General features: G+C 39.8%; 2 protein-coding genes across 3 annotated transcripts; one reads left to right on the forward strand and one right to left on the reverse strand.

Annotated features, from left to right (window-relative positions):
* Window positions 1-377: 377 nt before the first annotated feature.
* LOC131699055 (SWI/SNF-related matrix-associated actin-dependent regulator of chromatin subfamily B member 1) lies at window positions 378-13073 on the reverse strand. Of its 2 annotated transcripts, none has more exons than XM_058994641.1 (9): window positions 12918-13073; window positions 11874-11985; window positions 11151-11280; window positions 10896-11033; window positions 8518-8651; window positions 8075-8241; window positions 6655-6845; window positions 1379-1510; window positions 378-719 (listed from the first exon to the last, which is right to left on the reverse strand). In XM_058994641.1, exons 1-9 carry the CDS (start codon window positions 12999-13001, stop codon window positions 680-682), a joined length of 1128 nt encoding a protein of 375 aa, XP_058850624.1. In that variant the 5' UTR covers window positions 13002-13073; the 3' UTR covers window positions 378-679. The 2 variants fall into 2 exon arrangements, with proteins under 2 accessions (XP_058850624.1, XP_058850626.1); XM_058994643.1 differs by having other exon boundaries at window positions 8524-8651; window positions 12918-13072.
* A 3244-nt stretch (window positions 13074-16317) lies between these two features.
* On the forward strand, window positions 16318-27522 carry LOC117428278 (solute carrier family 2, facilitated glucose transporter member 11-like). Its single transcript, XM_058995631.1, has 10 exons — window positions 16318-16455; window positions 19945-20105; window positions 20431-20555; window positions 23331-23460; window positions 23972-24120; window positions 24216-24403; window positions 24876-24992; window positions 25883-26003; window positions 26097-26224; window positions 26750-27522. Exons 1-10 carry the CDS (start codon window positions 16318-16320, stop codon window positions 27131-27133), a joined length of 1641 nt encoding a protein of 546 aa, XP_058851614.1. The 3' UTR covers window positions 27134-27522.
* Window positions 27523-27776: the final 254 nt, after the last annotated feature.

Below are 27776 nucleotides of genomic sequence, written 5' to 3' on the forward strand. Positions count from 1 at the left end.
GTCTTGTGAAAACGGTCACAGTAACCCACCTCCACAGCACGTGCACTGCATCTCGAAATATGACCAATATCAAGTTTATATTTCAGATAATGGCACATACCCATTTTTTATAAAAATTGGACATGTGAACACTTAAGATGTATCTACAAGTGTAACCTACCTGCATCTCCACCAGGAGATACTGCAAAGTCAAAAATACTGGTCACTTGTAAAACAACCTGTGTATTTATAATATGCAGGGTTAATAGTAAACATAAAGGAGGACCACTGTGTGGTAAGAAAATCACATTAGAAGATGGTCTGCTAATACGATTTTGGGGCATTAATGAATATTTAAAAGGGCCAATAGGGATAAAAAAAATAATTAAAAAAAGACATATTTAGCATTCCTTTTATTTAAAAAAAAATTACTAAAAGTGCCCTCAGCACCTATACAAAAACAATTTAACATCACAATACCAGTACACTTTTCCACACAGGCATTATTTTCTGTGGATCAGTTCCATGGGCGACAAACAAGAGCATCAGTCTTTTACATATACAGCATGGGAGAGGGTCTGTTTCATGGCAGCCTCTGATTGGCTAGCAAGTGGAATGTCTGTATTTTAGGCCAATCAGCTTGCAGCGTTTTCCTTTGTTCTCTTCAGAATGAGAATCCAAGAAGATTTGCTGTGTTGATTTACCAGGCTGGGGCAGTGTTGGCGAGACGTCTCATACGCCTAGAGATAAAAACACAAATCCAGTCTCAGTGCCACAAAGCAAATCAAAATACAATCCTGATTTATGAAATAGAACTGTCTGGCTTTGCTAAGTAAGTGCGATTTATAAACACAGATCTGATAAAAGACCATGTGATGATGCTTTGCGGTACTCCAAACCATAAAACTCACATAAGAGACTTCTATTCAATTGACCTAAACGGATATAAATACCACTTTTAAAATCATTCAATTGTACGCTTGCAGGCATTTAACATGTTTTTACAGACAGAAATATTTTACTACATAACTTTGGTTCTCAAATTTGAATTATCCTAATGGTGGTATTTAGACATGTTAAGATGAATAGACAACAGGGTCAATAATACACCCCCAGATCCAGACTTCCACATTCATATGTATATTTCTTTGTGTGGAGCAACAGTCTGGGGTGAAATATACAAATATTGACTGGAGTTCAGGGGAATAGTGTCCCACTATAAAACTTAAGGGTTAAAAAGTTTCATAGTAGGACATACAACCCAAAGCCACCGACTCCTACCTCAAAATGTTAAGGCAGCCCCTACTGTAGGTAAAAATTTAAAGAAACTAATGCGAAGCATAGAAACATTTCAGCGAACGCCTTCATCAGTGTTCTGCTACTGCAATCGCGTTCGTACCTTGTGTTTCTGTCCTGGTCTCTGATCTTCTTCTCCATCTCAGCGTCTGTCAGGGTCTCCAGCAGTGGGCACCACTGGTCTGCGTCCCCCGTGTTTCGAATCGCGATCTCCACTGTCGGCAACGGGTTCTCACTGCAGCACACAAAACAGACATCCTTAAAACTTTCATACACCATCAAGACTCACAACAGTGTTGAAGTCCAACACCAGCAATGCCCCTGCTAAACACTGGTTTTAACCCTTTGCGGTCCATTGTCGGACTGGGTCCGACATTGCAATTATTCCTCACAGGTCCTTTGTCGGACTGGGTCCGACATCATTATAGCAACGCAATAAACGGGTGTTTAGTCGTTTTTTCTCCGGAAAAAGCCGAGAAAACCATTCAATTGCCGAGTGGTAGCGACAGGAGCCGAGACAAGTCGGAAAAAAAAAAAAAAAAAAAAAAAAAAAGGCGTATTTCATGAATAGTCATACATGGTATCAGGTATCAGATAATGGGCGTCCATAATAAACAAGCTGGCTAAGTGCGTCAGCGCACTGAGACTATCATGGATATTTGCAGAGCTTTTTTCAGATGTTATAGTAATAAAATAATGACTTTGATCGCATTATTGAGGAGTTTGGTGATAAAACGAGTGATCTGGAGATGATCGATCGGTATGTACGACTATTATTATTATTATTATTTATTTCTTACACAGCTGAACGCTATAGCAAACAAAAGGCTGGGGAGGGGCTGGAGATGCCTAGTGTGTGCTTTGTTGATATGCAGGGCCATTTAAACCCGTTTGACTGTGAAAAAAAATACTTTTAAACAGCGCGTATAAAATTAACTGCGCGTGTGAAAATTAATTATTCCTGGCGTGCCTGACGCGCGATTAATAAATGGACCGCAAAGGGTTAAAGCAATGGGTAAATACAGTATGTCAAGCAGCTAACACAGTACATACATTATGAAGTACAATCACGATCCAACTTAAGCATCCCACTTCTAAAGTACTTAATTCTCCTATTGTGTAGACCGGATCCCAGAAAAGCATAATATAAAAATGAATGCTAGAGTTTACAGTGCATTCACAGTATGTTGAATAATGTATAGCACATTTGTAGTTAATGCAGACATTCATTAAATTCTGGCAATCTGTTTCTAAGAATAAGTAGGTCATTATGACCTAGATTCTGAGACCCTCCAGTACTGTGCTATTGAATGTCTATGCAAAGTTATTTTATCACATTTCGATGACGGGCTCTAAATATATACTGCAAAAAAAAAAAAAAGTTTCTTGCATGAACTGCATTTCTGTTAAATAAACCATTTCATTATTTATATAATAAACAGTTCATTGTTCGCTTGAACCCGGTAATTAGACCATTAACTGTAGTTTCAGCACATTTGAGAATTCCTTCTTTATAAGCCAACTGAGACAGAGTGCTAATGGGACTCCAACTTGGCCACAGGTCAGACAGAATCTGCTATGCTGTTCCAAAGGCACAAAAACTACTTTTTCACTCTTAATCAGAAATACATTAGAGTTGGATTTCTACACTACATACCACTATAGCACAGCTTCTGTACACCTGCAGAATAGATTGCCGAAAGGTACAGGGAAGCAGGGAGAGATGCACAAACTATTTGTTACTGCTTCTAAAATAAATGATTTAGCACACATTCGTTTTTAGCCCTATACAGTCCATTTCTAATTTTAGAATGATACAACTATGAAACTATACAGCAATATGTGTGTATAATAATGCGACTTCATATTGAAGTACAGGTATGTGTTTAGTTTTGTTTATTTACTTGATTTTGTACATGTTGAGTTTCCATATAAAACATAATATTTATTTTTGTAGTTTATACGGTATTTGTGTTTGAGAAAAAAGTCAGCTTACTTACAAAAACTATTTAGATGTAGAAAATAAAACTATATAAACATAACCCCTGGTTTGGAAGCAAACATTTTTTTTGCACACTTGAGCTATTTTCGACAGGTTAACTTCCACTGAGAGCTAGAACTCCTGTTTGAGCACTCAGAACACTTTAGATTTCCACATGTTCTGCCTCAGAACTATCGATTCTGCCAGTAAACACTTCTAGCTACTTCATCCAATGACTGCAAAAAAACTGAAAACTAAGGAAATGCGGAAATCAACTCTTTAGAAACTATGACCGGTATAAAATTCTGTACAAACAAATTGGAGAAAGGGTGCTTAGCCAAACACACAAAAACCCCTTTCAAATAGCAACAATTTAAGAGAATTTAAAAGGGGCTTTTTGTAGAAAAGTGGTGGTTAGAAGGAATTCATTTCCGTGCGATGTAGTTCCTCAAAACAGTAAAACGATATTTGCTGTAAACAGGATGCAGTATAATTATGGATGGAGTTAAAATGAACCTTTATCTTTGTTCTGGAGACCCACTATGTGAGTCACCTCTCTCTCTGTGGTTGTTTTGTCTCAGATGCAAACCCCCTTCTAATGATCTTTGCGTGTCATTTCACCCATGATATCCAGATCGGTTTATTTTAACATACTATAATGGGAAGAGAAGAACTTAACCCTTGGATACCCGGAATGCCAGTGTACCATTTCCATTATGATTAGGTTTGTGTGAGAAGAACGCTAGTGGATTTATAATCTGGCAATGGGCTATATCACAACCATATATACCGTATAACGGGAAATTTTGGAGGGGAATTTATTTTGGCTTTATTGGCGGTTTTGATTGGCTCGCCAATAATTCTTCCACCAATCAGAGTGTGGCATACAGTGAGTGATCCCGGCCTCTGACAGACTGGTATGCAGCACAGGTTAAAGAAACAAGGGAAAGAATGTGTCGGATGTCAAAGTGAATATGAGGATATGAGAATGGCAGTGTGATGAAGCCAATTTGCTTGAAAAAATTAAAAGCAGGCCGGACATTTACATCAATGTATTTAGAAAATCTGGAATTTATGATGCGCTCAGGAACTCCCGAGGCAGTGTAAACTGCACCTGCTACTGTGGTACCTGTACGGCTGTTCTTTATGTTAAGCAGGTTTGTTTTATTTATTTATTTATTTACAAGGGGTTAATTAAGTACTGTAACAGCCACAATAGTTTACTCCAGACTTGTTAGAAAGTCTGTAACAAAAGCAAATTTGCTTTGGACTGTTATTGTTAATTCATTATTAAGACACCCACTGTGCAGGTATCACAACGTCTCTAAACAATACGTTAAAATAAATTAGTTCTGCACTGTAGAAATCCAAGTTGATTTTGCCAGTGCTTGCTAGTCTATTAACTAGTTTTAAATTTAAAGCATTTTTGTTTCGGCTTTATTGTTAAAGTTTTCACACGTGGCAATACTGCCCTACAATTACTACATGATTTTGTGATCATTCCATTGTGCTATGTTAGTGAACCAGAGCTACGTTTTAAAACTGAGAGTTAGCAAATGCCTATCGTTACTGCAGCTACTAATCCTTTCCAGTTACTGGTATCTTAATTAAGGACTATATACCGATAATGTTGTAACTAATTTTTAGAAGGCCTTCTTTGTTGCTCTCCAAGTTGCTGCAGTGACACTGTAGATGCTGTAACGAGTTACTGTAAATGAGACACTGTTTTAGAAGATTTCATTAAGTAAACAAGTATTTGAATGTTTTTGAAAAGTAGAAATACAAAAAACTGGCATTTCTTTGTGAATGTGTTAAGTGAAAAACGCCAATTCAAAAACTGTCCAAATCTACCAAGGTAGCAAATCCGGTGAATTTAATACCAGCCAATATTTCCCATTATACAGTAAGTGTATAACGGGAAAATAGGTATCAGACAATAGAGATAAAGCATTCACATTTCTGACTTGACAGTCTATGTAAAATTGGGTCCCAACTGTCAACACTTCATACCGGCCATTTGCTGAGTCAAAACAGGAGCATGTATCAACTAGGCTGATCAGATCAGATGAAGCCACTTTGATGTTTTGGTTGGCCTTTCTAAACCCTAACATAACAGATGTGTACAGCCTAAAAACCTTAGTACAAGTAATCTTTCAAGAGGCTGTGACTGGATAGGTATATATATATCCAGTAAGGTAGGGTGAAGGAAGAGGGTTTGGGGGAATTTAACCCTTTGCGGTCCATTGTCGGACTGGGTCCGACATTGCAATTATTCCTCACAGGTCCTTTGTCGGACTGGGTCCGACATCATTATAGCAACGCAATAAACGGGTGTTTAGTCGTTTTTTCTCCGGAAAAAGCCGAGAAAACCATTCAATTGCCGAGTGGGAGCAACAGGAGCCGAAACAAATCGGGAAAAAAAAAAAAAGGCGTATCTCATGAATAGTCATACATGGTATCAGGTATCGGATAACGGGGCGTTCATAGTAAACAAGCTGGCTGAGTGCGTCAGCGCACAGAGACTATCATGGACATTTGCAGAGCTTTTTTCAGATGTTATAGTAATAAAATAATGACTTGGATCGCATTATTGAGGAGTTTGGTGATAAAACGAGTGATCCGGAGATGATCGATCGGTATGTACGACTATTATTATTATTATTATTATTTATTTCTTACATAGGTGAACGCTATAGCAAACGAAAGGGTGGGGCGGGGCTGGAGATGCCTAGTGAGTGCTTTGTTGATATGCAGGGCCATTTAAACCCGTTTGACTGTGAAAAAAAATACTTTTAAACAGCGCGTATAAAATTAACTGCGCGTGTGAAAATTAATTAGACCTGGCGTGTCTGACGCGCAGTTAATAAATGGACTGCAAAGGGTTAAACCCAGGATGTTCAAACTACCTACTAATAAAATTTAGGAATAAAGATTCTATATGTTAGGACGAGCAAGGCAAAAATCCTTTCTATTTAACACTTGGGTTTAGCTCCAGTAACTGGCCAACCATTACCCCCATTCCCATTTCTTAAGAGTTCACTCGGGTGGTTTAGGACTCCAGTAAATACTCCACTGTAATAAAAACAAATTGGGTCTATTGTCAAACACTGATCCAGTAACTTGAAATACGTCTGAAGCTCTCTTTGAAATTAAACAGTGATTCACTACATAAAAAAGAAAAATACCCTGCAAAGCAGCTGTATAAACATGACTGGAATAGCGAAGCAAAATTCTGTCAAAATATTATTTAGATTATTGTACGCAAGCGGGTATCTGTAGAGCAGGAAATCATCACTCCCATGCAGGTTTAGAGGTTAGGAAAGATTCCCTGCGTTTGCCTCCAGTTCTGACCCCTTATGGAAATGGTCTTGCCGTAAAGCTGAAGTGGGTTTACAAACCTGAAGGCGTAGGTTCTCTGGTGCCAGCTGAGCTGCCCCCGGATGCTGTAGGCGATGGTGGTGACGAACTCTCCCCCCAGGCCCAGCTCGGAGCACAGCTTCAGGGCAAACTTCTCCGGAGAGTTCTCCTTCTCCGACATGTCCCATTCGAACTGGTCCACCAGCGAGATGTTGCCAACATGGATATTCAGCTACAGAGGAGGAGGAAAGGACAACACATTACAGCTTTTCCAGAGCTTCCTCAGAGAACATGTAAGAGATCCTGTATTATAGAACAAAATCAGCCTTTTACTGCAGTCGTCTCTGCTGTTAACTGCAAGTCAATACAGCCTGCCAGCCGTTCACGGTTGAGCATCAACAGTCATGCAGTATACAAGATGCAGTTTTAGGACTTACATTATTTATTTTTTTAAATATATTCAGTTTCTTCCAAAATGATATAAGGGGGAGTCTTAATGAAGGGCTGTAATGCAGCAAAAAGCTCAATAATGAAACAAAAAAAGGAGCTGAAAGAAAGTGTTCTTTGTGAAGTCCAATAAACCGACCTTTCAGTCAGATGGTAGAGTGCCTAAATAAAAAAAGTTGAGTCAACACAAACAGATCTTTTTTTGTCTGTTGCATCTTCCATAGCAGCCGCAACTACCCCAGCTAAAATAGATTCAGTTACATGGTTTACCGTCAGGAGTTTAAGGATGATTTAATCGTGCAATGAAATGTACTGCAGCTTTTTTGATTGCAGTAAAAATAAAAAAAACGCCATTCACTAAATTTAGCTCTCAGATCATGCTACTGAAAACATATAAAATATGACAATGTGTAACATGTGCTCATAAGAGCTGTCTGTGTAACATGCAGTCAGATCAGGACTTCACTCATGCAGAGCATGGGAGCATTCCGTTTCCCATATTACACCGGTACACAATTAAAGGTGTGGTCACCATAGACATTATCAGACAGTCTTGTATTGCAGGGGCCTTGATGCTCAAAGTACATTTCATTGCACTGATGGAGTACTTGTGTCAGACTACAAGCAGATCAATACTAATCTAGTACATGCTTAAACCATGCAAAAATGTACCAGAATGCACCATTCGAATCCCTTTTTTCAGTGCCCCCTACTACCTTGCAATTAACCCATACTTTAAAACTAATTGAAAACCCTGTGCACTAGCAGTCTGCCATATTAGGTAGAGAATATGGATGTCAAAGTTGGATATTAAAAAAACAACAATCATCCACACGACATGGTAAATCATTTAACTTGTAATCAATTTATACAGCACTTACAATCTTGTAAATTAACTCATGTATCTGTCCAGGCTGAATGACATTAATTGAATGATTAAATGTGTGAACATCTGTACAGCTTCCTGCAGTGCTGACAGTATCCCTCGACCTGCATTCTTGCTCTGTGCTGTACCTTGATGATGACCCGCTGGTCTGCCTGCTCCTCCAGGATGCTGTCTGTGGGGTACGACTCGATCTGCTGCCTGATCGCTGAGGCAATGGCAGGGACGAAGGCCAGGGGGTTCAAATCCAGGTCGTCACACAGAATCTCTGCAAACATTTCAGGAGTCATCAGCTTCTCTGGGGAAGAAAAGACAACTAGGTCAGTTCACTGCACACCCGGTACGGCAGGCAGTGAATACACTATTTTTACTGTTTTGCATTTAGTGGCAGAAAATGTATTACAAGTTTGAGCCAATAAACACCACAATTAAAATTAAGCAAAGAATTAAGAAAACAGGCTTTTAATTGATTGAATGGTTTTTGTATGTTTAATTATTTGTCTAGTAAACAGGTGGAGCCACTTCTTTCTTTATTTTTTGCTGCCCAATGTTTTCAGAACTGAGCATTACTGACCCCTACCATTCATGTTCCAAGTGAAGGCGTCCCTCAGCTTCTGTCCGTCTATCTCCATATCAAGTCGAATCGGAACCAGAACTTCGGACTGGGAGGCATTCTCGTGAATAACCCCTGGGTCATGATCATCAAAACTAAAAGAGAATTAAAAAAAAAAAAAATGTTCCCGGTATCTTCCAGTGGTGGTAGTGAGTTCATTCTTAAAGTGAAACTTTATTGAGAGAATCACAGGATACACCTGTGTACCAACTGTAAAGACCCTAGATTAAAGCATGCTGTCTGTGTCATTGACTTGGCCAGAGGATAAAACAATGCCACAGTGAATACAGCTGTGCACCAAACCTTGATTCTAGTTAACATAGCACAAAATGAAGTCAGTCCACCGAGACTAACCTTGTTTATAAAACTGTGTTTCCTGTGTTTTTGTAAACCCATTTGAGAATTTGCCACACTGATGATGAAAGGAGCTTGGGTAACAGAGTTGTTTGTGTTAGAACTCAAAGCTGAGATTGATCTTAAATCCAATGGAATTTGATTCCAAAAAAGAATATATATATGTAAGGAACCACAAAAGATATACAGACTCTGCATTAAAGTGCTGTGAAAAGAAATCTCTCAATGACTGCAATTCATGCAGGACCTAGATACAGTATCAAAGTAACCTCAAGATAAACTAAGGAATGTCCATACTGGGTTTTATCACAACTGGATGAGCAGTTCTCAGGATATTAGACATCTCTATAGAGTCATGTTGCCAGGGATGTGCATTTCTGCAAGATCATGATGACAACAGTTTGTTTTACTACCAAAACTGACATACTTGGCATGTTTCTCTAAACCACCAGTCCAAGGAAGACCAGAGGGTTGGTCTCCTTCAGAAATGCAGAGTATAGTCTTGATAGAAACTGCAAATGCATTGCTACAAGTCAGGAGAAAAGAGTGAGTGATGACTAATAGCAAAACTCCCTGTCGTGAGCAAATCATAGGATAACGATTATTCTACTGAGTGTCTCCACACAAAGACTACTGTGTTGTCTGCTTGAGAGAATAATGAAGATGAAAGCAAGACAAGAGTCCTTCGGAAATAAGCTGAGATTGTGGCGGATAAGCAGAAGTGCTTCCCACGTTTATGATTCAGACTTTTCATCCTGAACAACCTGTGAACCTTTAACTCCACAGATCATTAAAAAGAAAGGTTCCATTCTTCCAAAGCTTGTGGCTCCAACTGTAATGACACAGGTGTGTTTCTTTGGACTAAAACTTTCTCAAAAAGTAGGTCTTTGTACTGTAGTTTTGCCCCAGCACAGGTACAGACGATGTCACTACATCCAGGTACCTACAGCTCTCCTAAATCCAAGGCATCTTGCGAGAAGCGTGTTGACATCATCAATACTGTGCTGCGTTCTGACATAGAACCATTTATCTAATTATTGACATCAGCGCAAATATCGTATGCCATGTAAAGAGTCAGAATTTACATCCACTGTAAAATAAATAAATAACATATATTATATGATATATATAATATATTACACCAGATTTTTTTTTTTTAATCTGTCCTATTTGGAGAGGGGTCTCATTGCAAAGCACTCTGGGATACTTGTTCAAAAAAAGCATTACAGTAGAAACGTGAGTGTGGTGCGGGAGTGTGGCAATGTGCCCCGCCCCTGCGTGTATTTGTGTGTTATGTGTTGTATGTTGCGTGTGTTAATGTTGGTGTATAGTCATTGGTACACAGGATATAAACGGGTCTGTGTTTCACGTGTGAGTTAAAATGTAGATTTATATTTAGGCACGAGGAGGGCACAAATCACTTCACGTGCTGGTTAAATGTATATGTGAGCACGGGGTTGCACAGAATTAATTCACGTGCTGGGATTCAAGTGAATAATTAATTAGTAATTGAATCCCAGCACAACAGTATATATAGACACATTTTCTTTCACTCAGGGTTGGGTGTTCGTGAGTGGAGAACGGGTGAGAGAGAGAGGAGAAAGAAAAAGAAAGAAAGAAAGAAAGATCGTAACGTTTGTTTTGGCTTTACTCACTGTGTTTGTCTCCGTGCACCGTTTGTGTGTTAGTACGTTTTGTTTGTCTATTTATTTTGGCGCAAGTGCCGTGTCCAGTGTTTTTGTCTGTTCAAACCTTTTTATTTTCTGTTCTGTTATTAAATGCTGAGCGAAAGCATTCGCTCAGCTTCACCAAACCCCAAATCTCTGTCTGTTTATTTCCTGCATCTGGTCTGACGCCACCCACTCCAGCCGTCTTTGTGACAGGGAGTGAGATGAGATTTTGGCTTCAAAGAAAAACAATAATAGACCTGAATGGAATCAGATCCCATTATCCACGTGTGCTGTGCTGCACTGCTGTGAGCTCACCAGAGGGGGAAAGTCCTCTTCTTGTCGCGGCCCATGCGGTTCCGGTTGATGGTAGTGGAGCAGGGCACTGCGTCCAGGTGGTGGGAGCTGTTGGGCAGGGTGGGCACCCACTGGCTGTTGCGCTTTGCCTTCTGCTCTCTGAGGGAACAGTGAGGAAAATATTTCAAGCAAGCTAAGACTGGTATACTTCCTTATCTCTAACACTACAGCTTGCTCTAAACCACACGGCACCACATGAAACAATTCAGTTTTTACCTGAGGTAGGCAGGTGGCTCAGTGCTGATGGAAACTGCTTTGTACTTCTCATCGTTTCCCTCCAGAATCTCCTCAACTTCCGAAGCTTTCAGGAGAGTCACGCTGGTTGCCAAAGTCGTGTAACCGTGATCTACAGGAACAATAATAACAATAACAGAGAAGAGTCTTTTTGATGTGTATGTGTAAGGATTGTACAGTACCTGGGAATCCACTTGGATTGCATCAACCACTTATCTTTACGGGGTTTCCCAGTATAACCACAGGTAAGTGGTTGATGCGATCATGGGGAAATCCCTAGTGCTAAAATCAACCCTTAATTCAGTAAACAAAGGTATTGTCTAATGACATCATCAATCTTAGTTTACTATCTATTAAAATGAAAACATGCAGTAAAATAACACGCTGAATTACAGCATCACATACATACATAAATAATTTTTGCACAGCACTTTAAAGATTAGGAACGCATTCATGATGCCTTGAAATGCATTAAATGATGGGATAAAAAAGTGTTACTGTTAGTCTATAATATTAGTAATAATAATATTACGGTCATCTTGCCCCTTGGTATGGAAACTTTAATAGCAGCAGGCTCATGGAGAATGGTTAATAAAAGATGTGAACATGATGCAGCTTCAGCACAGCTACACTGGACAGTGCAAACACAGTGTACAGTCCAAGCCTGGACTCTGCTAACCCAAGCCAGCTCCAGTAGAACCTTACCATGTGAGGATGCAACTATCTTCTTTCTCTCTTCAACTGAAGCTAGTCTCCTCCACAGAGAGGGGTACCTCTTATACAGGGAACCCCTGAACATACGCAGGTAGTTTCCTACCTGGGGATGAAGAGAAACATCACATTGTGTATGACACAAATACATTAGACAGTACCCGAGGCACCCTCACCAGCAATGCACTTCACACAGTATTTGCCATCATGCAATATGTGCAATAGCTGCAGTCTACTAGGGCAGGCAAAGGCAGTGTAAAACATTGGTGTGACAGAATGTTTTGAGAGTTTCAAACATTGGAGTGACTAGAACTAGTATTTAGGATTTCTTATTGCCAGCAAAAAAAAGTCTTGAGTGGTATATATATATATATATATATATATATATATATATATATATATATATATATATTATTTGCCTTAAGATCAGATCTGTGACATTTGGAGTGGGTGGGGTCTTAAATGTTAGGGACTCTCCTCGCTTCAATGATTCTAAACTCCCAAGCTGATAATCAGTGAAATGGTGCACATTAATATAAAATAGCTCACTGCTTCGTAGTTGTTTAAAGTCTGCATTACAGTAAACTATCCCACGAAAATGTGTCAATCATATTGAACGAACACAAACAATATATGTTTTTTTCAAGTTAGACACATTTTTTTCAAAAACAAATCCACGTTGTTCGTTGTTGTGTTGTATTTATACAGTTAGCTGACAAGTCACAATGTTGTTGTTGTGTTCGGTACTGCGAATACTAGCTGTTTACTATCGAATACTAAAGCGTTTCTGGAGTATTATTGTCAAATTAACAGGTTTATTTATTTTTTTACAGAAATATTACACCAGATTTGTATTCAAACCCTCTTATTCAAGCAACCCCGGTCATAAACATAATTCATTCAATCCACACAGCACCAACACAATGAAGCCCAGCCTACCCAGTGTGTTTAGACTGCAATAACTGTGTGTTTACAAACGGTAGCGATCAACTAAGCAGATGTTCGGATAACCCAAAGTGAACACTATGAAATACAGACCTCTGATCCGATCATATAGAAATCCCCATCTTCTTCTAGCTGGAATTTTACCGGTTTCTGGCCAAACGTTTTACTTAACGCCATCTTGGTTGTAACAATGCCCTACACTGCGCATGCGAGTTGAACACTACACAACAAGCATGCGCTCCAGAACAAGAAGCCCTATTTCTAAATTTGGGCATGCGTGATATGAAACAGAAAGCACTTTATTTGATATTGTTTGGGATAGGTTGAGTGGGGAAAAAACGAACGTTTGCAGTCCCTGCTGTATTGTAAATTAAAATATAGCGTCTCTTTATTTTGTGAGTTGGAAAACGCTATCCTTGTGTAAAAAAACAAATAAATAACTAAAAAAGAAACACAGATTATTTATTGTCAGCAATTGCTTCTCACGACTACTGTAGCAGATTTTCCATCTGCATGTAGCTTTACACGTGCTATACATTTTAGTCTTTTGAACACAGTAACATCTGTCCATTTCTGTGCAGTACAGAATTATTAGGGGTATTTATACAATGCCACTGAAAAAAAAGTTTCTGCACCCAAAACACTGCAGCAATTTTTTGTAAGGGATTTAAAACTAAGACGGGAGCATAATTTGGCACACCACGCTCCTTTGTACAGTCCACTTTAATGTAAATAAAGCTCACGGGAAAGCTTGAAAAATACAAACACAGGTAAGGCAACTAAAAGGTAGGCAGTGAGTCAATGGGCGAGATGTGACCCACCACATCCTTGACCCTACTGCATTAAAACTAACATACATTACTGAACAGACTTCCTTTATTTCTAAGTGTTTCCAAATCTTGGACAATATGCTCAAGCAAAATGTGTGTTCTGTGTATGTAATGTAAACAGTAATTACAGTGAAACATCTGTGATCAAATGAATTCTTCCTAAACCTATGAAACACTGTAAGCATGTAAGTATATAAGATTATCATGTACATCTGTCCAGCCCCTGCCTAATCTAATTAGTTATCACTGACTAAGACACATCAGCAATCGAGGCTTGATACCAAGTTTCTTCCCTATGAATGGGAGTCAACAACAAAGAAGAAACCACAGTACTGTGCACAGCAGTGAGACCTGTCCAGTATAATGTACTGCAGTACCTCAAACCTGTGGTCATCCCCTCAGGACATGCTGGCCCTTTCCTGCAGAGAGGATGTCGAGGCATAGTTTGTGTCCACAATTAGTATAATCACCCCAACCTGAAAACATCTGCTTCCCTTTTCTGTTTATTATGAGCCTTCATTCAAATATCTGGGAACTTGAAACGCAGAGGGGTTACAAAGTAATGCCCTGTTTATTTCTGACAGTGGATCAAGGGGAGTGCTGTATCTTTAGATCAAGATCCCAATAAGGACTTCTTATATGAATCCACTCATCTGCAGCTGTGGTAATAGGGTTCAGTGTTGAGCTCTTGCTGGGGTTGGACACAATCGTTGGAAACACCTGTAATTGTAATATGTAGAGCCCATGTCATATACAGTACCTCAACTGACATGTATTCTGCTCAGTATAAAATATGCATCTCACTGTTGCACTTCTGTTAAAGTAACAATCGACAATACAGCAACTCTTGATTCAGATAGAGGGCTACTAGTACTGTATGCGTTCAGTTGGAAGCTGTTTCCAACACTGAGGGTTCAGGAGTCTCAGAATTGACTGGAGACTTTGTGGCAGGTTTCCACTTTCCACCCCCGACATCCCTGTGTGGTCCAGTGGTTAAAGAAATGGGCTTATAACCAGGAGGTCCCCAGTTCAAATCCTCCCTCAGCCAGGGACTCATTGTGTGACCCTGAGCAAGTCACTTAACCTCCTTGTGCTCCGTCTTTCGGGTGAGATGTAATTGTAAGTGGCTCTGCAGCTGATGCATAGTTCACACACCCTAGTCTCTGTGAGTCGCTAAGTCGGCGTCTGCTAAAATAAACAAATAATGTCAAATAACAGGGTTTGCAAATAGTCTAATACTGATGAATTATCCAATGTAACAAACATTATATTTTCATGCAGTGACCCATCTCTGGATACAAAGTGAAGGATTGCCCTTACCAAATTATCGTCAATGGCCTCCACTATTCAATACCAAGTGGCAATGGTCACATATCCCTCCAGAGTCACTTAAACACATCGCAGACTGGTAACATTTAACCAAATCAGCACTATCCTGTCTGTCAATGGTTGTCTCTATTGACAGTGTTATGGCAGGTGATTGTCATGTTTTGTCTTTATCTCTCCATGTTAGAAATGATAAGCCATGGTAATGAAGAGGGTATTTTCAGTGATAAGAAGATGGTAGGTGATACTCTTACAGTATAGATTAAATTATATAGACTAAAATACCAATTAATAGTCCTGTGTTAAACATAAAACACCATATAGAGCAAACTACTACCATATCAAGCATTACAAAAGCACCATTTAATTACCAGAAGTATACTATTGTAATGTTTAATGGTACACTAATAACCTCTGGTAGTTAAAGGAAAAAATATATTTTGAGCAGTATGCAATTCTGTGGCAGCTGTAGAACAGTGTTATGACAACAAAAACAAGAATATTTTACTATGTTATTATAGAAAATAATCAAACAATAAAAATTGTGTCATTTTCAAAGCCCACTTGGTCATATAACTCCACGCTTGGCTGAATTCCCATTGGATGTTATTAAACGTTTGAGTTATTTGTCTCTCTTAAAAGGCACTAAACATTTACATTAAAGAAATTAGATTTTTTTTTTTTCTGCAAACTATGACCTCTGTTTAATTTTCACAGAGGAAATAGCAAAGCAGCCTTTCAAAGCAGACGTATGATTAATTATTATGATTTTCAAAAATGGTTAAAAGCTGAACCATGACATACATAGGGCCCTGTCTAACTTGAAAACTGGCCAGTCTTTGATGTGCAGTTAATGTTTCCAGAGACCAGAGACTGGGAAAATAATAAATAGTTAAGCTTTGCCCCCCCCCCCCCATCTCCCAGAATGAGAGTCTATATCAAAGGATGTTTGTTTTTATTCTCCACGCTGCAGTTTTGCAATCCCAGTCTTTTAAACATAGTTAAGCCGTGATGTAATGAAGTCTAGTGCCAATTTCAAAAGTCCAAACACTGAGCATGCCCATGTAACTCATGTACAGTGGGACATAATGAATAAAAACATTCATATACTGTACTTCTACCCGTTCAACGAAAAGGGAAGATATTGAAAGTCTGGCTTACCTTGTGAAGTCACAACGCTGTGATGTGTATGTTGGGTCTTACAGTCTGGGGAAAAAAGGTTCATGTCCTGGTTGTACACAGTTGCAGATCTGTGCTGGAGATCCCAAGAGGGGCTCCAACGATTTGGGGGGGATGGCGAAATGATCAGGGAGTGTTTTTCTTCACTTTGTAGAGAGATGACTGTGGAGCTCCTGACAGTGAAGAGGCAATTCCTGGGCTGCAGTGAGGGAACATATCGGGACATTCTAAACTGGGACAAATGGGGGTACAATAATCGAGTTTACCAGCTGTCTAATATTGATGAGTTATCCAATGTAAAAAACATTATATGCAGTGGCCCAGGATCTCCAATGGCAGAACATGGGTAGTTACAAGGGTATGAACCATTTTCATATTTTAAAGATGGGGTGAGATTTATCAAGGTCTTGACACCAAACTGCAATTTCATTCACAAAAAACAGCCCACTTGTGCCCTTGATTAATCTTATTTGTTTTTTGTATCATAACAGTATGAACCAATTCACATTTGCAATCTATTTCAGTACAGTGCAATTCATAGTTCAGGGGCAGCAGTGTGGAGTAGTGGGGCATCAGTGTGGAGTAGTGGTTAGGGCTCTGGACTCTTGACCGGAGGGTTGTGGGTTCAATCCCCAGTGGGAGACACTGCTGTTGTACCCTTGAGCAAGGTACTTTACCTAGATTGCTCCAGTAAAAACCCAACTGTATAAATGGGTAATTGTATGTAAAAATAATGTGATATCTGTATGTTGTGAAATAATGTATAATGTGATATCTTGTAACAATTGTAAGTCGCCCTGGATAAGGGCGTCTGCTAAGAAATAAATAATAATAATAGTTCAGCTATTTTCATAACTGTCTCATGATGGACCTACTTTCTTTCTTAGACAAAGTGACAGCAAACTGTACAATTCTATATTCTACTGCAGTCCGATATCTCCCGCTGCCCATTGTTATGAGGTACTTGGTTGAACTGGCCTTAATAACAGGAAATTAGAATCCCAGTATTGCTCTGTAACCCCCACTGCACACATGAAAGGTAATATCAAGGGTTATATCAGAAAATCAGGATTAATGAGGGATAGCATCTGGAAGCACTTTGCCTAATAACCTGGTTTTGTTTAATCTTTTTAGGTTTTTTACTTTGTTTCAGATTTTTTTTAAAACAAAAAGTAATTGTCGTCCAAGTCACACGCGATCTCTTTTCAAAGTCGGACAGGCCTTGGAGGTAGGAAATTACTAATGATGCAGAAAACAAGGATGATTGATGAATGAATAAATGAGCAAGGGAATGCTGGAGCATCACATTAAATGACCCCTGTGATAGAGAAACTGTCCCACGAAAGTAATCTTTTAAACTCATTGACTAGAATCTATGCTGGACCAGGGAAAGGGTTGTACTTTGGTATCTTAATGCTGTCAGAAGTTGGAAGTCTACTTTGGTTTTGGTGGTGAAAAGTCTGCCACAGTAAAAAGCATAGCAACGTGTAATAAAGCATAGGTAAGCATTGTAAAGAATAGTAAGGTTTGGTAAGGCATATTAATAAACACGGCAAAGTAATCTGTGGTAAATGCATAGTACATGAAAAAAGCATGGCAAAAATACTGTGCTGCTAGTGCTTAAAAAGTTTTGCTGGCACAAACTTTCTTCATCCATTGTATTGAATGTAAGACAAATCCTTAGAAGAACTACAGTATCAGAAGACCACAGTACAGTGCTGCTGAAATTCAAGGTTGCTACAATGGATTCCAGTGAGTGCTGGTTCATATCATTCACATGCTGAAAAATTGAACTTGTCTGCTTTAACATGACTGGACCTGAACAAGTATTTCATGACAATATTGTGTTTATCGATATTCACTGGGTAGCAGATTATTGGGCTGGGAGTGTGATAATAATGTCAGCAGTTTATCACACAAAACTTACCCTGTAAATATTGGGGAAGAACGTAGACTGAAAAATAGCACTATGCTATTTAAACAGTTGGCTTAAAAGGCAAAGAGTGATATTATGTTTGTATATGACCTAAGGTAGACTGTGGGACCCATGAGAAATCAATGACAATTATAATGCAGTATGTGTATAATTAAACAGCCTTACTGAAACCTACATTTTGGCTTCTAATACAATAGTACAATATCATGCCAGAACGCTGCATTGTAGCAAGCTGCTGCTCGTTTCATCTTATTTGCTCCGAATGTTGTTTGGCAGCAACCTCTGAGGTACTTAAAAGCCCTGTGTGTTTGGGGGGTTGGTTGAAGGTAGGCAGCGAGTTCCATTCTAATTACTCAACTCAGAAGGGTTCTATTTCAGTAATTATACTATATAAGGCAGCCAGCCATTAACACTACAGGCACTTTCTAGACATTGTGTCATGGGGTGCCTTGTGGGAAGGCAAGCATGGGTGCAGCAGGTTCCACAGCACTTCATAGCCACACTAAGGAAAATAGTGCAATAAAACTGCAATCATGAACTGACTGGAGATACCAGGACGGCATCTTGAGGGCACTAGCAGGAGGGCATGTTATCAACACTATGACCATAGGGTTCACGTTGCTGTTTGAATGCGGATAGTGCACCACGCATAAGCCTATACCGTATGTGTGTTTAACTTGCAGAAAGGAGTCGAATGCTCTCCTTACGCCTGTGGTCTAATCATTTGAAATGCTTGTGGCGCCATCCTGTGGTTCTTACTTGTATTTATTGTTTTCTCGGCTCTGTGCTTCTGGTGTCTGACCCTGCTAAACATAAAGTAACCAGAACAGTGCTAACCTGATCAAGCAAGTTAGAAGGACTATGTACAATTTTATTTGTTTAAAATCCAATTGAAGTTTAGTCAACAGAAAACGAACACTTAATTTGTAGACCAATAGAGGGGGTGTTTCAGTTGCCTCATCCAATGGCTAAGTGGGTTTGAGGCAAGGTTTTCATTTAACGTCAATACATACCTCAAAAAAAAAAAGAAAAAAGTGGCGTTAACGTAGCACACAATACAAATTAATACATATTGTAAATTTAGACACTTAAAAGCTGTACCCACTTAAATGTACATTCAGTACAAAACGGTCCCGTTTAGTCAAATATTTTAGAAGAGGTTCAGGTAACGTTCAATGTTCTGTTCTTCCAGGCGGTTGAAAGAAAGTTCTATTAATAAAAGAGAGAGGGCGCTAAAATGTGCACACTGTTATAAAACTACAATTAAACTGTAATGTTACAAAATGAGTTACCTTCTGGGTAGAAAGTACAATATCTTTGGTATTACAGTACTAGTTTCTCATTTTAATAACACTGTATTTATTCTTTTAAATAAGTGTGATATTTGAATCGTGTTTTGGAGAACCACAGCAAGCACATTGTGGATGCAATGTTAAGTATTGTTAATATTTAAAAGTAGCTGCTAGAAAGCTGCTCCAGATGTATAAAGAATCAAATTGTACTACCGAGTTTAATGATACAAGTGGTGTAAACTGCATAACTCGAGACTTCTGTAAACCAGTCTGGGCCATTGAAAAAATGCAATGATTACAAAACTCATGAAATAGATTTTAATTAGTCATAGAATAATCCTTGCTTGTAGTATTGTTTTCCTTCCTCTCCCAGTTACAAGGCAGTATCCTTGTTATGACAATCTGTGCCGCAGGAATTGGGGCGACCTTCCAGTATGGCTACAACATTTCCGTCATCAATGATCTTTGACAACAGCACCGTTTAGATAAACTGAATAGACCACAGTGTGTATGTTCAGTACAGGTTTATCTTTTTTTTTTTTTTCTTAACGTTGTAGTACATTCAGACATTTATCAATGAAACGTGGCTGGAGCGCACAGGCACGCCTCTGGAGAGTCACCTGATCGCCCTGCTTTGGTCCATCATGGTGTCAGTGCACCCGCTGTGGGGCCTGATCGGCGCCTTGATCGCAGGACCGATGGCAGTCCAATTCGGAAGGTAATGACAGCAACACTGCATGAAGTATCCATGTCACCAGCCTATACTCCTTACAATGTGTACACATGAGATGATAACCTAGACCCACTCGATATCATGGTAAAAGCTTGTAGTGGAAGCATGAAAAAGTGTAAGCAAGCACTATGCATTGTAAACGCATAGTATTGGAAAGTCACAGTAAACCGCTGCAGCTGCAGACTGCAAAGACAGAGCTGTGCTATTCCTCTTGCATGTTGCAATATAATAATGTTATTCAAGCGAAAAAGATAATACTGAATGTAAAACGGGCAATATTAAAGAATGCAACGTTGTTTTTGCTTTTCAGAAAGACATCGCTGTTACTGAACAACCTGTTTGTCATTCTCTCTGCGGTGTTGGTGTTGGCAAGCAGAGCTTGCCGCTCATTTGAAATGATTATACTGTCGCGAGTATTTGCTGGAGTCAATGCTGGTACGTGTGCTTCCACACACTCTGAGGCTCCACACATTGACATTTGCAAGCTTATATACAGAACAAGGACTTCCACAGTTTGATCGCTTATACTGGGACATTAATAGAAACATGGGCAGTGGGTAAAGGGCAAAAAACATGTAATGTGTTCAGTGTACAGGACAATATATAATGAAGATAACAGTATCTATTTTGAAGAGTTTAAAGGCAGAGAGAAATACAGTCATATTAAGAAGAAACTTACATGACCAGCTGAGATGTTTCATGCTATGTTTCCACCATTACAATTGTTTTATTCCTGTCAGAACATTTGTTTTAGCCCTGGCTTTGAATTAGGGCACCGGGGTAGATTTAGCTAGGGACGGTAGGGACATGTCCCTACCAATGTCAAGGGACCGTTAAATTGTCCCTACCAATAATTTAAAATCTGAAACGTCTTTTGTCAAGTCGTTTTATCCGCTCGGCTCCACAAAGAGTTAACTCTCTCAAGATCCCCTCGTTGCTCCTCCAGTCTCCAAAAAAAAAACGCTAATTTGATTGGCTTAGGCCGTAGGTTCTCAACCGGGGGCGCGGTGAATGTTTGGATAATAACGTACTAGTAATAATAACACTGACGTGCCAAATGATACTCCCGATTTCGACCCTTTGAGTGCAGCGAGTTATTAAAGAGAGAATGGAGATACTGGTAGCTTTAAAAAGAATGGCACCCTGGGAGTTGTGGGTGTTTGGTGGTACTCCTTGCTTGATATTTTTTGTATCGTGTGTGTAAAAAGCAAACACGAACAGTATATATGTATTTGATTGTATGGACAGTGTGACTATCCAGCAGGCTAAATAAACGCACTATATAGTCAGTAATAAACTATACGTTAAAGTCAATTTAAAAAAAGGGGGGGGGGGGGGGGGCAGATATAAAAATACATTTCAGTGGGGCGTGAGTAAAAAAAGGTTGAGAACCGCTGACTGGACTCTGGAAAGACGCTCATCTGAAGTTGCCGCTTGCCGGTCAGTCTGATATGAGTGTGAGCCACTGACTGAATGAAAGCCAGGTACCGGGGCTGAAGGTATTGTCAGCTTGTCAGCAACATAGTTTGAGAGAATAAACCTACCTACCTACCTAATGGATAGGTAGGTATGTTTATTACGTTAGCGACCCATTGCTAGTTGCTAACCCCACGTCCTTGGTGGCTAGCTAGCTTGTTTCACAGCTAAATCATTATGTGCGTGTGCATGTGCGTGAGCATGTTTTGATATCGTTAACCAAATAACGTTAGTTAATCACTTCAATTTGTCTTTAGGTGTCTAAAGCAGATTGGCAGCCAAAAAAAGAAAGATGGACATTAGGATGTTTTTTACAAAAAGTCAAAGTGTAAGTAGGATGGAAGATGTTATTAAAGTAATAAACACAATTGATAATGATTCTCATAGCAAATGTAAAAATAATTTACTAATGAAGTTAGCAGAGTCATACTTTCTCTCTAAACAGCATGCATCAATTTATCATTTTATCAGGCGAGTGAAGCAGTGCAACCTGGTAAAAGCAGTACAGAGGCAGGTGGAGCAACAGGGTCGCCGGTGAGGTCTGTAATGGCTTAGTAATTATAACAGTGAAAGTGTTAGACTGAGTTTTTAGATATATTATTGTTTGAGGCACATTGTGATATGATAGTAGTCTAATGCTGTATAGTAATACTCAGCAAATAAAGTTAGCATAACCATATATTTTATCTTTAAATGGCATGCATGAATTTATTATTTTATCAGGTGAAAGAAGCAATGCAACCAGGTGCGAGCAGCAGCACAGACACAGGAGAGGCAGGCAGAGCAATAGGGTTGCATGCTAGGAAGGATGTAGACAGCAACAGTGACAGTAGCAGTGACAGTGAGAGTGGCAGTGACGGTTCCAGTGAAGATCAGTGTAGCAGCGATGATGTCAATGTTATGGACATTGTTGAAGACAAGCCAAACCAACCTGACCCTAAGTATACAGAAGTACAGAGATTGTCAAATAAGGTCCTGCGTTTTCAAGACAGCTGGTACAAGCAATATCCATGGCTTCACTATAGCCCCTCCTTGAAAAGAGTTCTGTGTTTCCAGTGTGTCCAGTATGTTTCCAGGGCCACTTTATCATAGTGTTTTGAGTGTATACCAGTCAATCAAATTGTCCTCGATTCATGTCCAGCATTCATTTCAAGCCACCAGAAGTGACCGTTTAACAACTGTCTCCTAAAAAATTTCTTCCCGGGGGGGCATGCCCCCGGACCCCCCTGACCCCCCTAGCGACTCCACCCCCCTAAAAAAATGTGTCCCCACCAATGTTCAAACCAAACCTACGCCCTTGAATTAGGGTGCATACTGTAGTGTGTCTCCAGCATGAGAAGATAAAAAGGTCATCTGCCTGCACCTTCTGCTGGACAAAAAATACACTCCAAAATGATTGGTGTGAGTGGAAGGCATCTACTATTGTACCAAATGAGGGAGGGTGTACATTCAAGCGGTAGACCATTGTGTGCCATATTCACAAAGCATTTACCACCATGCTAAATTTGCACCATTTCTGTTAATGTTAATAAACTAGCAACAAACTGCTGCAGTGCAAGCACTGTCCAAGCACTGTCCAAGCACGATCCAAGCACGGTCCAAGCACCCTCAGTGATTTTTAGGTTTTAAAACTTTGTGAATATGGTGAATGTGTCTTATTCTGTTTTGTTATAAATTAGCTCTACGTGCTTATTTGACTTTTTACAGTAGCTAACCATGAACTATTCAATCTAGGTCTCAGCATGAATGTCCAGCCCATGTACCTGGGAGAAAGCGCTCCGAAAAAACTGCAAGGAGCCGTTTCCATGAGCTCTGCATCCTTCACAGCTTTGGGGATCGTTCTGGGACAGGTCATCGGTCTCAGGTTAGAGGCAGAGGGTATAGCAGCCGTTTTGAATGTGACAACGCTGCTTTTTTCTGCTTTTATAAATATTATGTTTAATTAACCTATTGTTAGACCGTGATGTGTCATGAAAAAAGTACATCCCAGACCATGAGCTCAAGCGACCCCTGCAAAAAAACAATATGCTTCTAATGAAGTTTACATTAAACCTGGAAGGAAGTGCTACACAATGAGAGGTTAGGTGGAACCAATTACAAGTGTGTATAATCAAAACCATTGGGAAGATGGTGTTGTTCGACTGGTTAATGAGTTACGGTATTTTGCAGTGATTAATAACATTGGAGGCAAAACAAAGAGCTGTTTGATCGTAGTGAAAAAGTCGTAACTTGCTTACATTTAGACACTAGCGTTATGTGGAGTTGTATTTCTTTAGCCAAATTTAGGTGAATGCATTAGCCTCAACATTTGTCTGCTTGACTCGATTGCTTTTGAGTTTTATCACAATGCAAGTTTGAATTTCTGCCCATTGCAGGGAGATCCTAGGAAGTGAATGGTGCTGGCCACTCCTGCTGGCTAGCAATGCCATCCCTGGCCTGGTCCAGCTGGTCACCCTGTCCTGGCTCCTAGAGAGCCCACGGTACCTCCTCATTGACAAGAACAACAAGGAAGCCTGTCTGAAGGGTAAGGAAGCCTGCTCTTCTGCAAATTACTGTACATTCACAAGCCCATATACAGCACTTGTACAGCGGGGAACTGATGTTGCATTGTGATTGCAGCGCTGAGGAGGCTGCGAGGCAGTCTGGACCTGAGCGCTGAGATGGATGAGATGCTGGAGGAGCAGGCTGCTGTAAAAGGGGAGAGATCCAAGAGGCCATGGGAGCTGTTTCAGGACCGGTCTGTACGATGGCAGCTGATCACAGTGATGGTGCTTAGCAGCGCCATGCAGCTCTGTGGGAATGATTCTGTTAGTAGGGCTTGCACATCTCTGCTGTGTGACCTAAGAGGACTTGGAGCCCAGTGGAGTGCATTCATGATGAACCCTGTCTTGACCTTACTTGATACAGAACTTTCTCCCAAACATTGTAGCTGCTATACAATGCTCAGGTCAACACGCACCAACGCTTGCAGATAATTAACATTTGTTACTGTATTTTTCTAAAGACACTAATCTGATTTTACTTTGGGCTTATAAGTTAACTCTTTTCTAAAACATGTTTTGTTTTCTTGTTTAAACATTGTAAGCATGTGTGATCCAAGCTGAATCTGAAATCTGGCTTTCAAATTCAGCTTGTCTCACACAGCCACATTGGCACATTTCGATTTTGTTTTGAGTCCTGTATGTGGCTTCTGTCTATGGAGCATGTTATATACCAATGTGTTTTCACACCATTGAGCAGCTACTGTAGCTTACTGACTCCTTTCAAATTGTTTTTCAGATGTACTTCTATGCATCCTACGTGTTTCAGGAAGCAGGAATTCCTTACGATAAAATTCAGTACGTTGTCATTGGTACAGGGAGCTGTGAGCTCATAACATCTATAACATGTGTAAGTTAGGCATTCCAAACTTTACTATAAGCTTAATTTGTTAAACCTGAGCCTGTGGCCTGTAGCATTGAGAAAAGATGATTGCATAATAAACTGTGGTATTACTGTGCAGTTGAATAGATCCAGTTAACCCCATAGTTTGATGGAAATTATAGCCTAATTGTATTAACCATGTAAAATATAAGCACAGTGGTTATTTTGTAACTCAATAATTCACAAATTCAGTTCATCCACAGTTTGTCCATGTTAGCAGTAAATTGTATTTGGACACTGCACTGCTGTTCCTTATAGCAAAATGAACCTTTTGCTGAATCTGTTGAATTGTAACACAAACGCTGGCAGAGACCTTTCCCTTCACCTGGTTACAGCTCAGGCACTTCATTTGTATGCATGTATGATGGCACTGTGGGCTGTTGTCTTCATGGTGGCTATCTTACTCCAGGTACAGTAAAACTGCTTCTTTAAACCTTGGGAAGAACATGGCAACTTAACAATGCAGCGTCCTGTGCAGTATGGAAGATCTGTTTAGCCTCCTTAACAGTAAAGAAGCTGGATGATCTATAACCTCCTAGTGCTGCAAGTTGTAGCAGGAGCATGGCTTTATGGCTCTTAAAATGACAAGGTGCCCAAGAGGTGTCAAGGAAGGAGGAAGCCTATGTCCCTAGTAAACAGATGGCAGTGAATACATGATTGTGCTTTAACCGCCTTTCAGTGTTACTATGTTATATATGTTGCTGGGGGTAACAGAAAAAGTGTTGTCCTTTTTGGAAACTGTTCTGCATGATTTAAGTTAAAGCCTAATATCCAGACATTAATAGGAGATTTTAAAACAACTTCTAGCTACTTAATAAAGTGTGCTAGTAAGATAAAAGTGAAACTTTCTTGACAAAATGGTTAAATTGGCATGTTTGACTTTGATGCATTCTGTTTTGTGTTTCATGATAAAAGGAGAAGATCAGCCTTACATGAGCATGGGGTGTATGTTTGCCTATATCCTCAGTTTTGGAATTGGACCAGGTAGGTCTTTAAATACTGCTTATATAAACGAAGCTGAGGAACACGATATTTAGACAAGCCTGATGCGCTTGGCATCGGTGGTTTTTCTCCCAGCCGGAGTTACTGGAATTTTACCCACTGAGATCTTCGACCAGAACAGCCGTCCTGCTGCGTACATGATCAGTGGCTCTCTCATGTGGTCCATGCTGTTTCTTGTTGGGATGCTCTTCCCTTTTATTGTGGTAAGTGTTGAAAATAAGCAGATCAAGTTCTCCCATCTGTAGATGCATGTCGCTCCTTGCTAATTTGGATTTGTTTTTCCTTTTGCTTCTAGCAGTAGTGTATTTCTGTGCTGAAACAATATGTATTACAAAAGGATGGGTGCCTTATAGTCTTTGTTTGGGTCCTTGATTTGCACTTCATGAAGTATAAGCTGTAAAAGCTTGCCCACGGCTCTTGTTCGTAGGATAGGAGGCTGTGTGGTCCAGTGGTTAAAGAAAAGGTCTTGTAACCAGGAGGTTCCCAGTTCAAATCCCACTTCAGCCACTGACTCATTGTGTGACCCTGAGCAAGTCACTTAACCTCCTTGTGCTCCGTCTTTCGGGTGAGACGTAATTGTAAGTGACTCTGCAGCTGACACATAACTCACACACCCTAGTCTCTGTAAGTCGCCTTGGATAAAGGCGTCTGCTAAATAAACAAATAATAATAATAGTAGCATCATGCTCAAAGCATCCACATGCAGTACCTTCCCTTTCTATTTCCAGGGCGGACTGGGCGTGTTCTGTTACGTGCCATTCTGCACGGTCTGCGTTCTGTCCTCCGTCTTCATCGCGTTCTTCCTGCCTGAGACCAAGGGCAAGTCTTTACTGGAAATCAGCGCAGAATTCGACAAGCGCAACTCCAAAGGAAAGGAGCCGCGGAAGGCCCAGTATCAGCTGAGCAAAGTCTGCAGATCCACTGCGCTCTGTGTTGAACCCCTGAAATCAGAAGGAAATCAGGGCCACGCTGCTGGAACTGGTACCTTGAGTGCCAGAGTAAGTGCCAATGCTGGATGCATCTACAAAACCAATAACTGCATAATTTTGTACAGTACATATTGTATTAGAACCTCAGTGGCTTTTGCTGTCGATTCCAACAAAAACTTTTGAACTGAAACACAGTACAGTATTTATTATTTAATGATCTAAACCCAAATATATTAGGAGACTGATGTTTCTCTGTTTCTGAAAGTGATTTTGTTTTATTTATTCTTCCACATCAAATTAGTGCAATTATAGTGTATATCCTATATGTATAATGAACAAATACCTCAGAAGTTTGTACTCTAGGGGTATACAGTATTCCATGCTGGGAAAACACTAGGAACAAATGCCTTGTGACCAATATGGGTACGCAAACAATAAAACACACTCCTGAAAAACAGAATGTATTTCTGCTGCTGAACATTTTTTAGGAAATACCTGCAGCTGGTGTGTGTGTGTGTGTGTGTGTGTGTGTATGTATGTATATATATATATATATATATATATATATATATATATATATATATATATATATATAATATCTATCTCAATGCAGGCATCAGCTGAAGATCATTTCTTCTGTGGCAGCAGCTTTGGTGTCATGTACACCACAAAGTAAATGGTTGGTTATTTACCTCGTTCCTTGTTCCTAGCAGTGATCTGATCACATGAAACATTTGCACTAGAGACTGTTTAAGTGTTATTAGATTTTATATTCTTTGAACAATATTCATGGTGTTTGCTGAATATATTGTTGACCCCTTGTTGG

The sequence above is a fragment of the Acipenser ruthenus genome, chromosome 21 (assembly GCF_902713425.1).
Source record: "Acipenser ruthenus chromosome 21, fAciRut3.2 maternal haplotype, whole genome shotgun sequence".
NCBI classification, from domain to species: domain Eukaryota; kingdom Metazoa; phylum Chordata; class Actinopteri; order Acipenseriformes; family Acipenseridae; genus Acipenser; species Acipenser ruthenus.

Excerpts from the sequence above, each read along its gene's own strand:
- LOC117428278 (XM_058995631.1), top strand. The coding sequence starts at position 16,318 with ATGACTGTGGAGCTCCTGACAGTGAAGAGGCAATTCCTGGGCTGCAGT. Across the intron at positions 23,461-23,971 it reads GGACAGGTCATCGGTCTCAG|GGAGATCCTAGGAAGTGAAT; the intron begins GTTAGAGGCAGA and ends TGCCCATTGCAG. Across the intron at positions 24,993-25,882 it reads CATCTATAACATGTGTAAGT|AAATTGGCATGTTTGACTTT; the intron begins TAGGCATTCCAA and ends GACAAAATGGTT.
- LOC131699055 (XM_058994641.1), bottom strand. The coding sequence starts at position 13,001 with ATGGCGTTAAGTAAAACGTTTGGCCAGAAACCGGTAAAATTCCAGCTA. Across the intron at positions 11,034-11,150 it reads GAGCCACCTGCCTACCTCAG|AGAGCAGAAGGCAAAGCGCA; the intron begins GTAAAAACTGAA and ends CTGTTCCCTCAG. Across the intron at positions 8,652-10,895 it reads AAGAGGACTTTCCCCCTCTG|TTTTGATGATCATGACCCAG; the intron begins GTGAGCTCACAG and ends ATTCTCTTTTAG.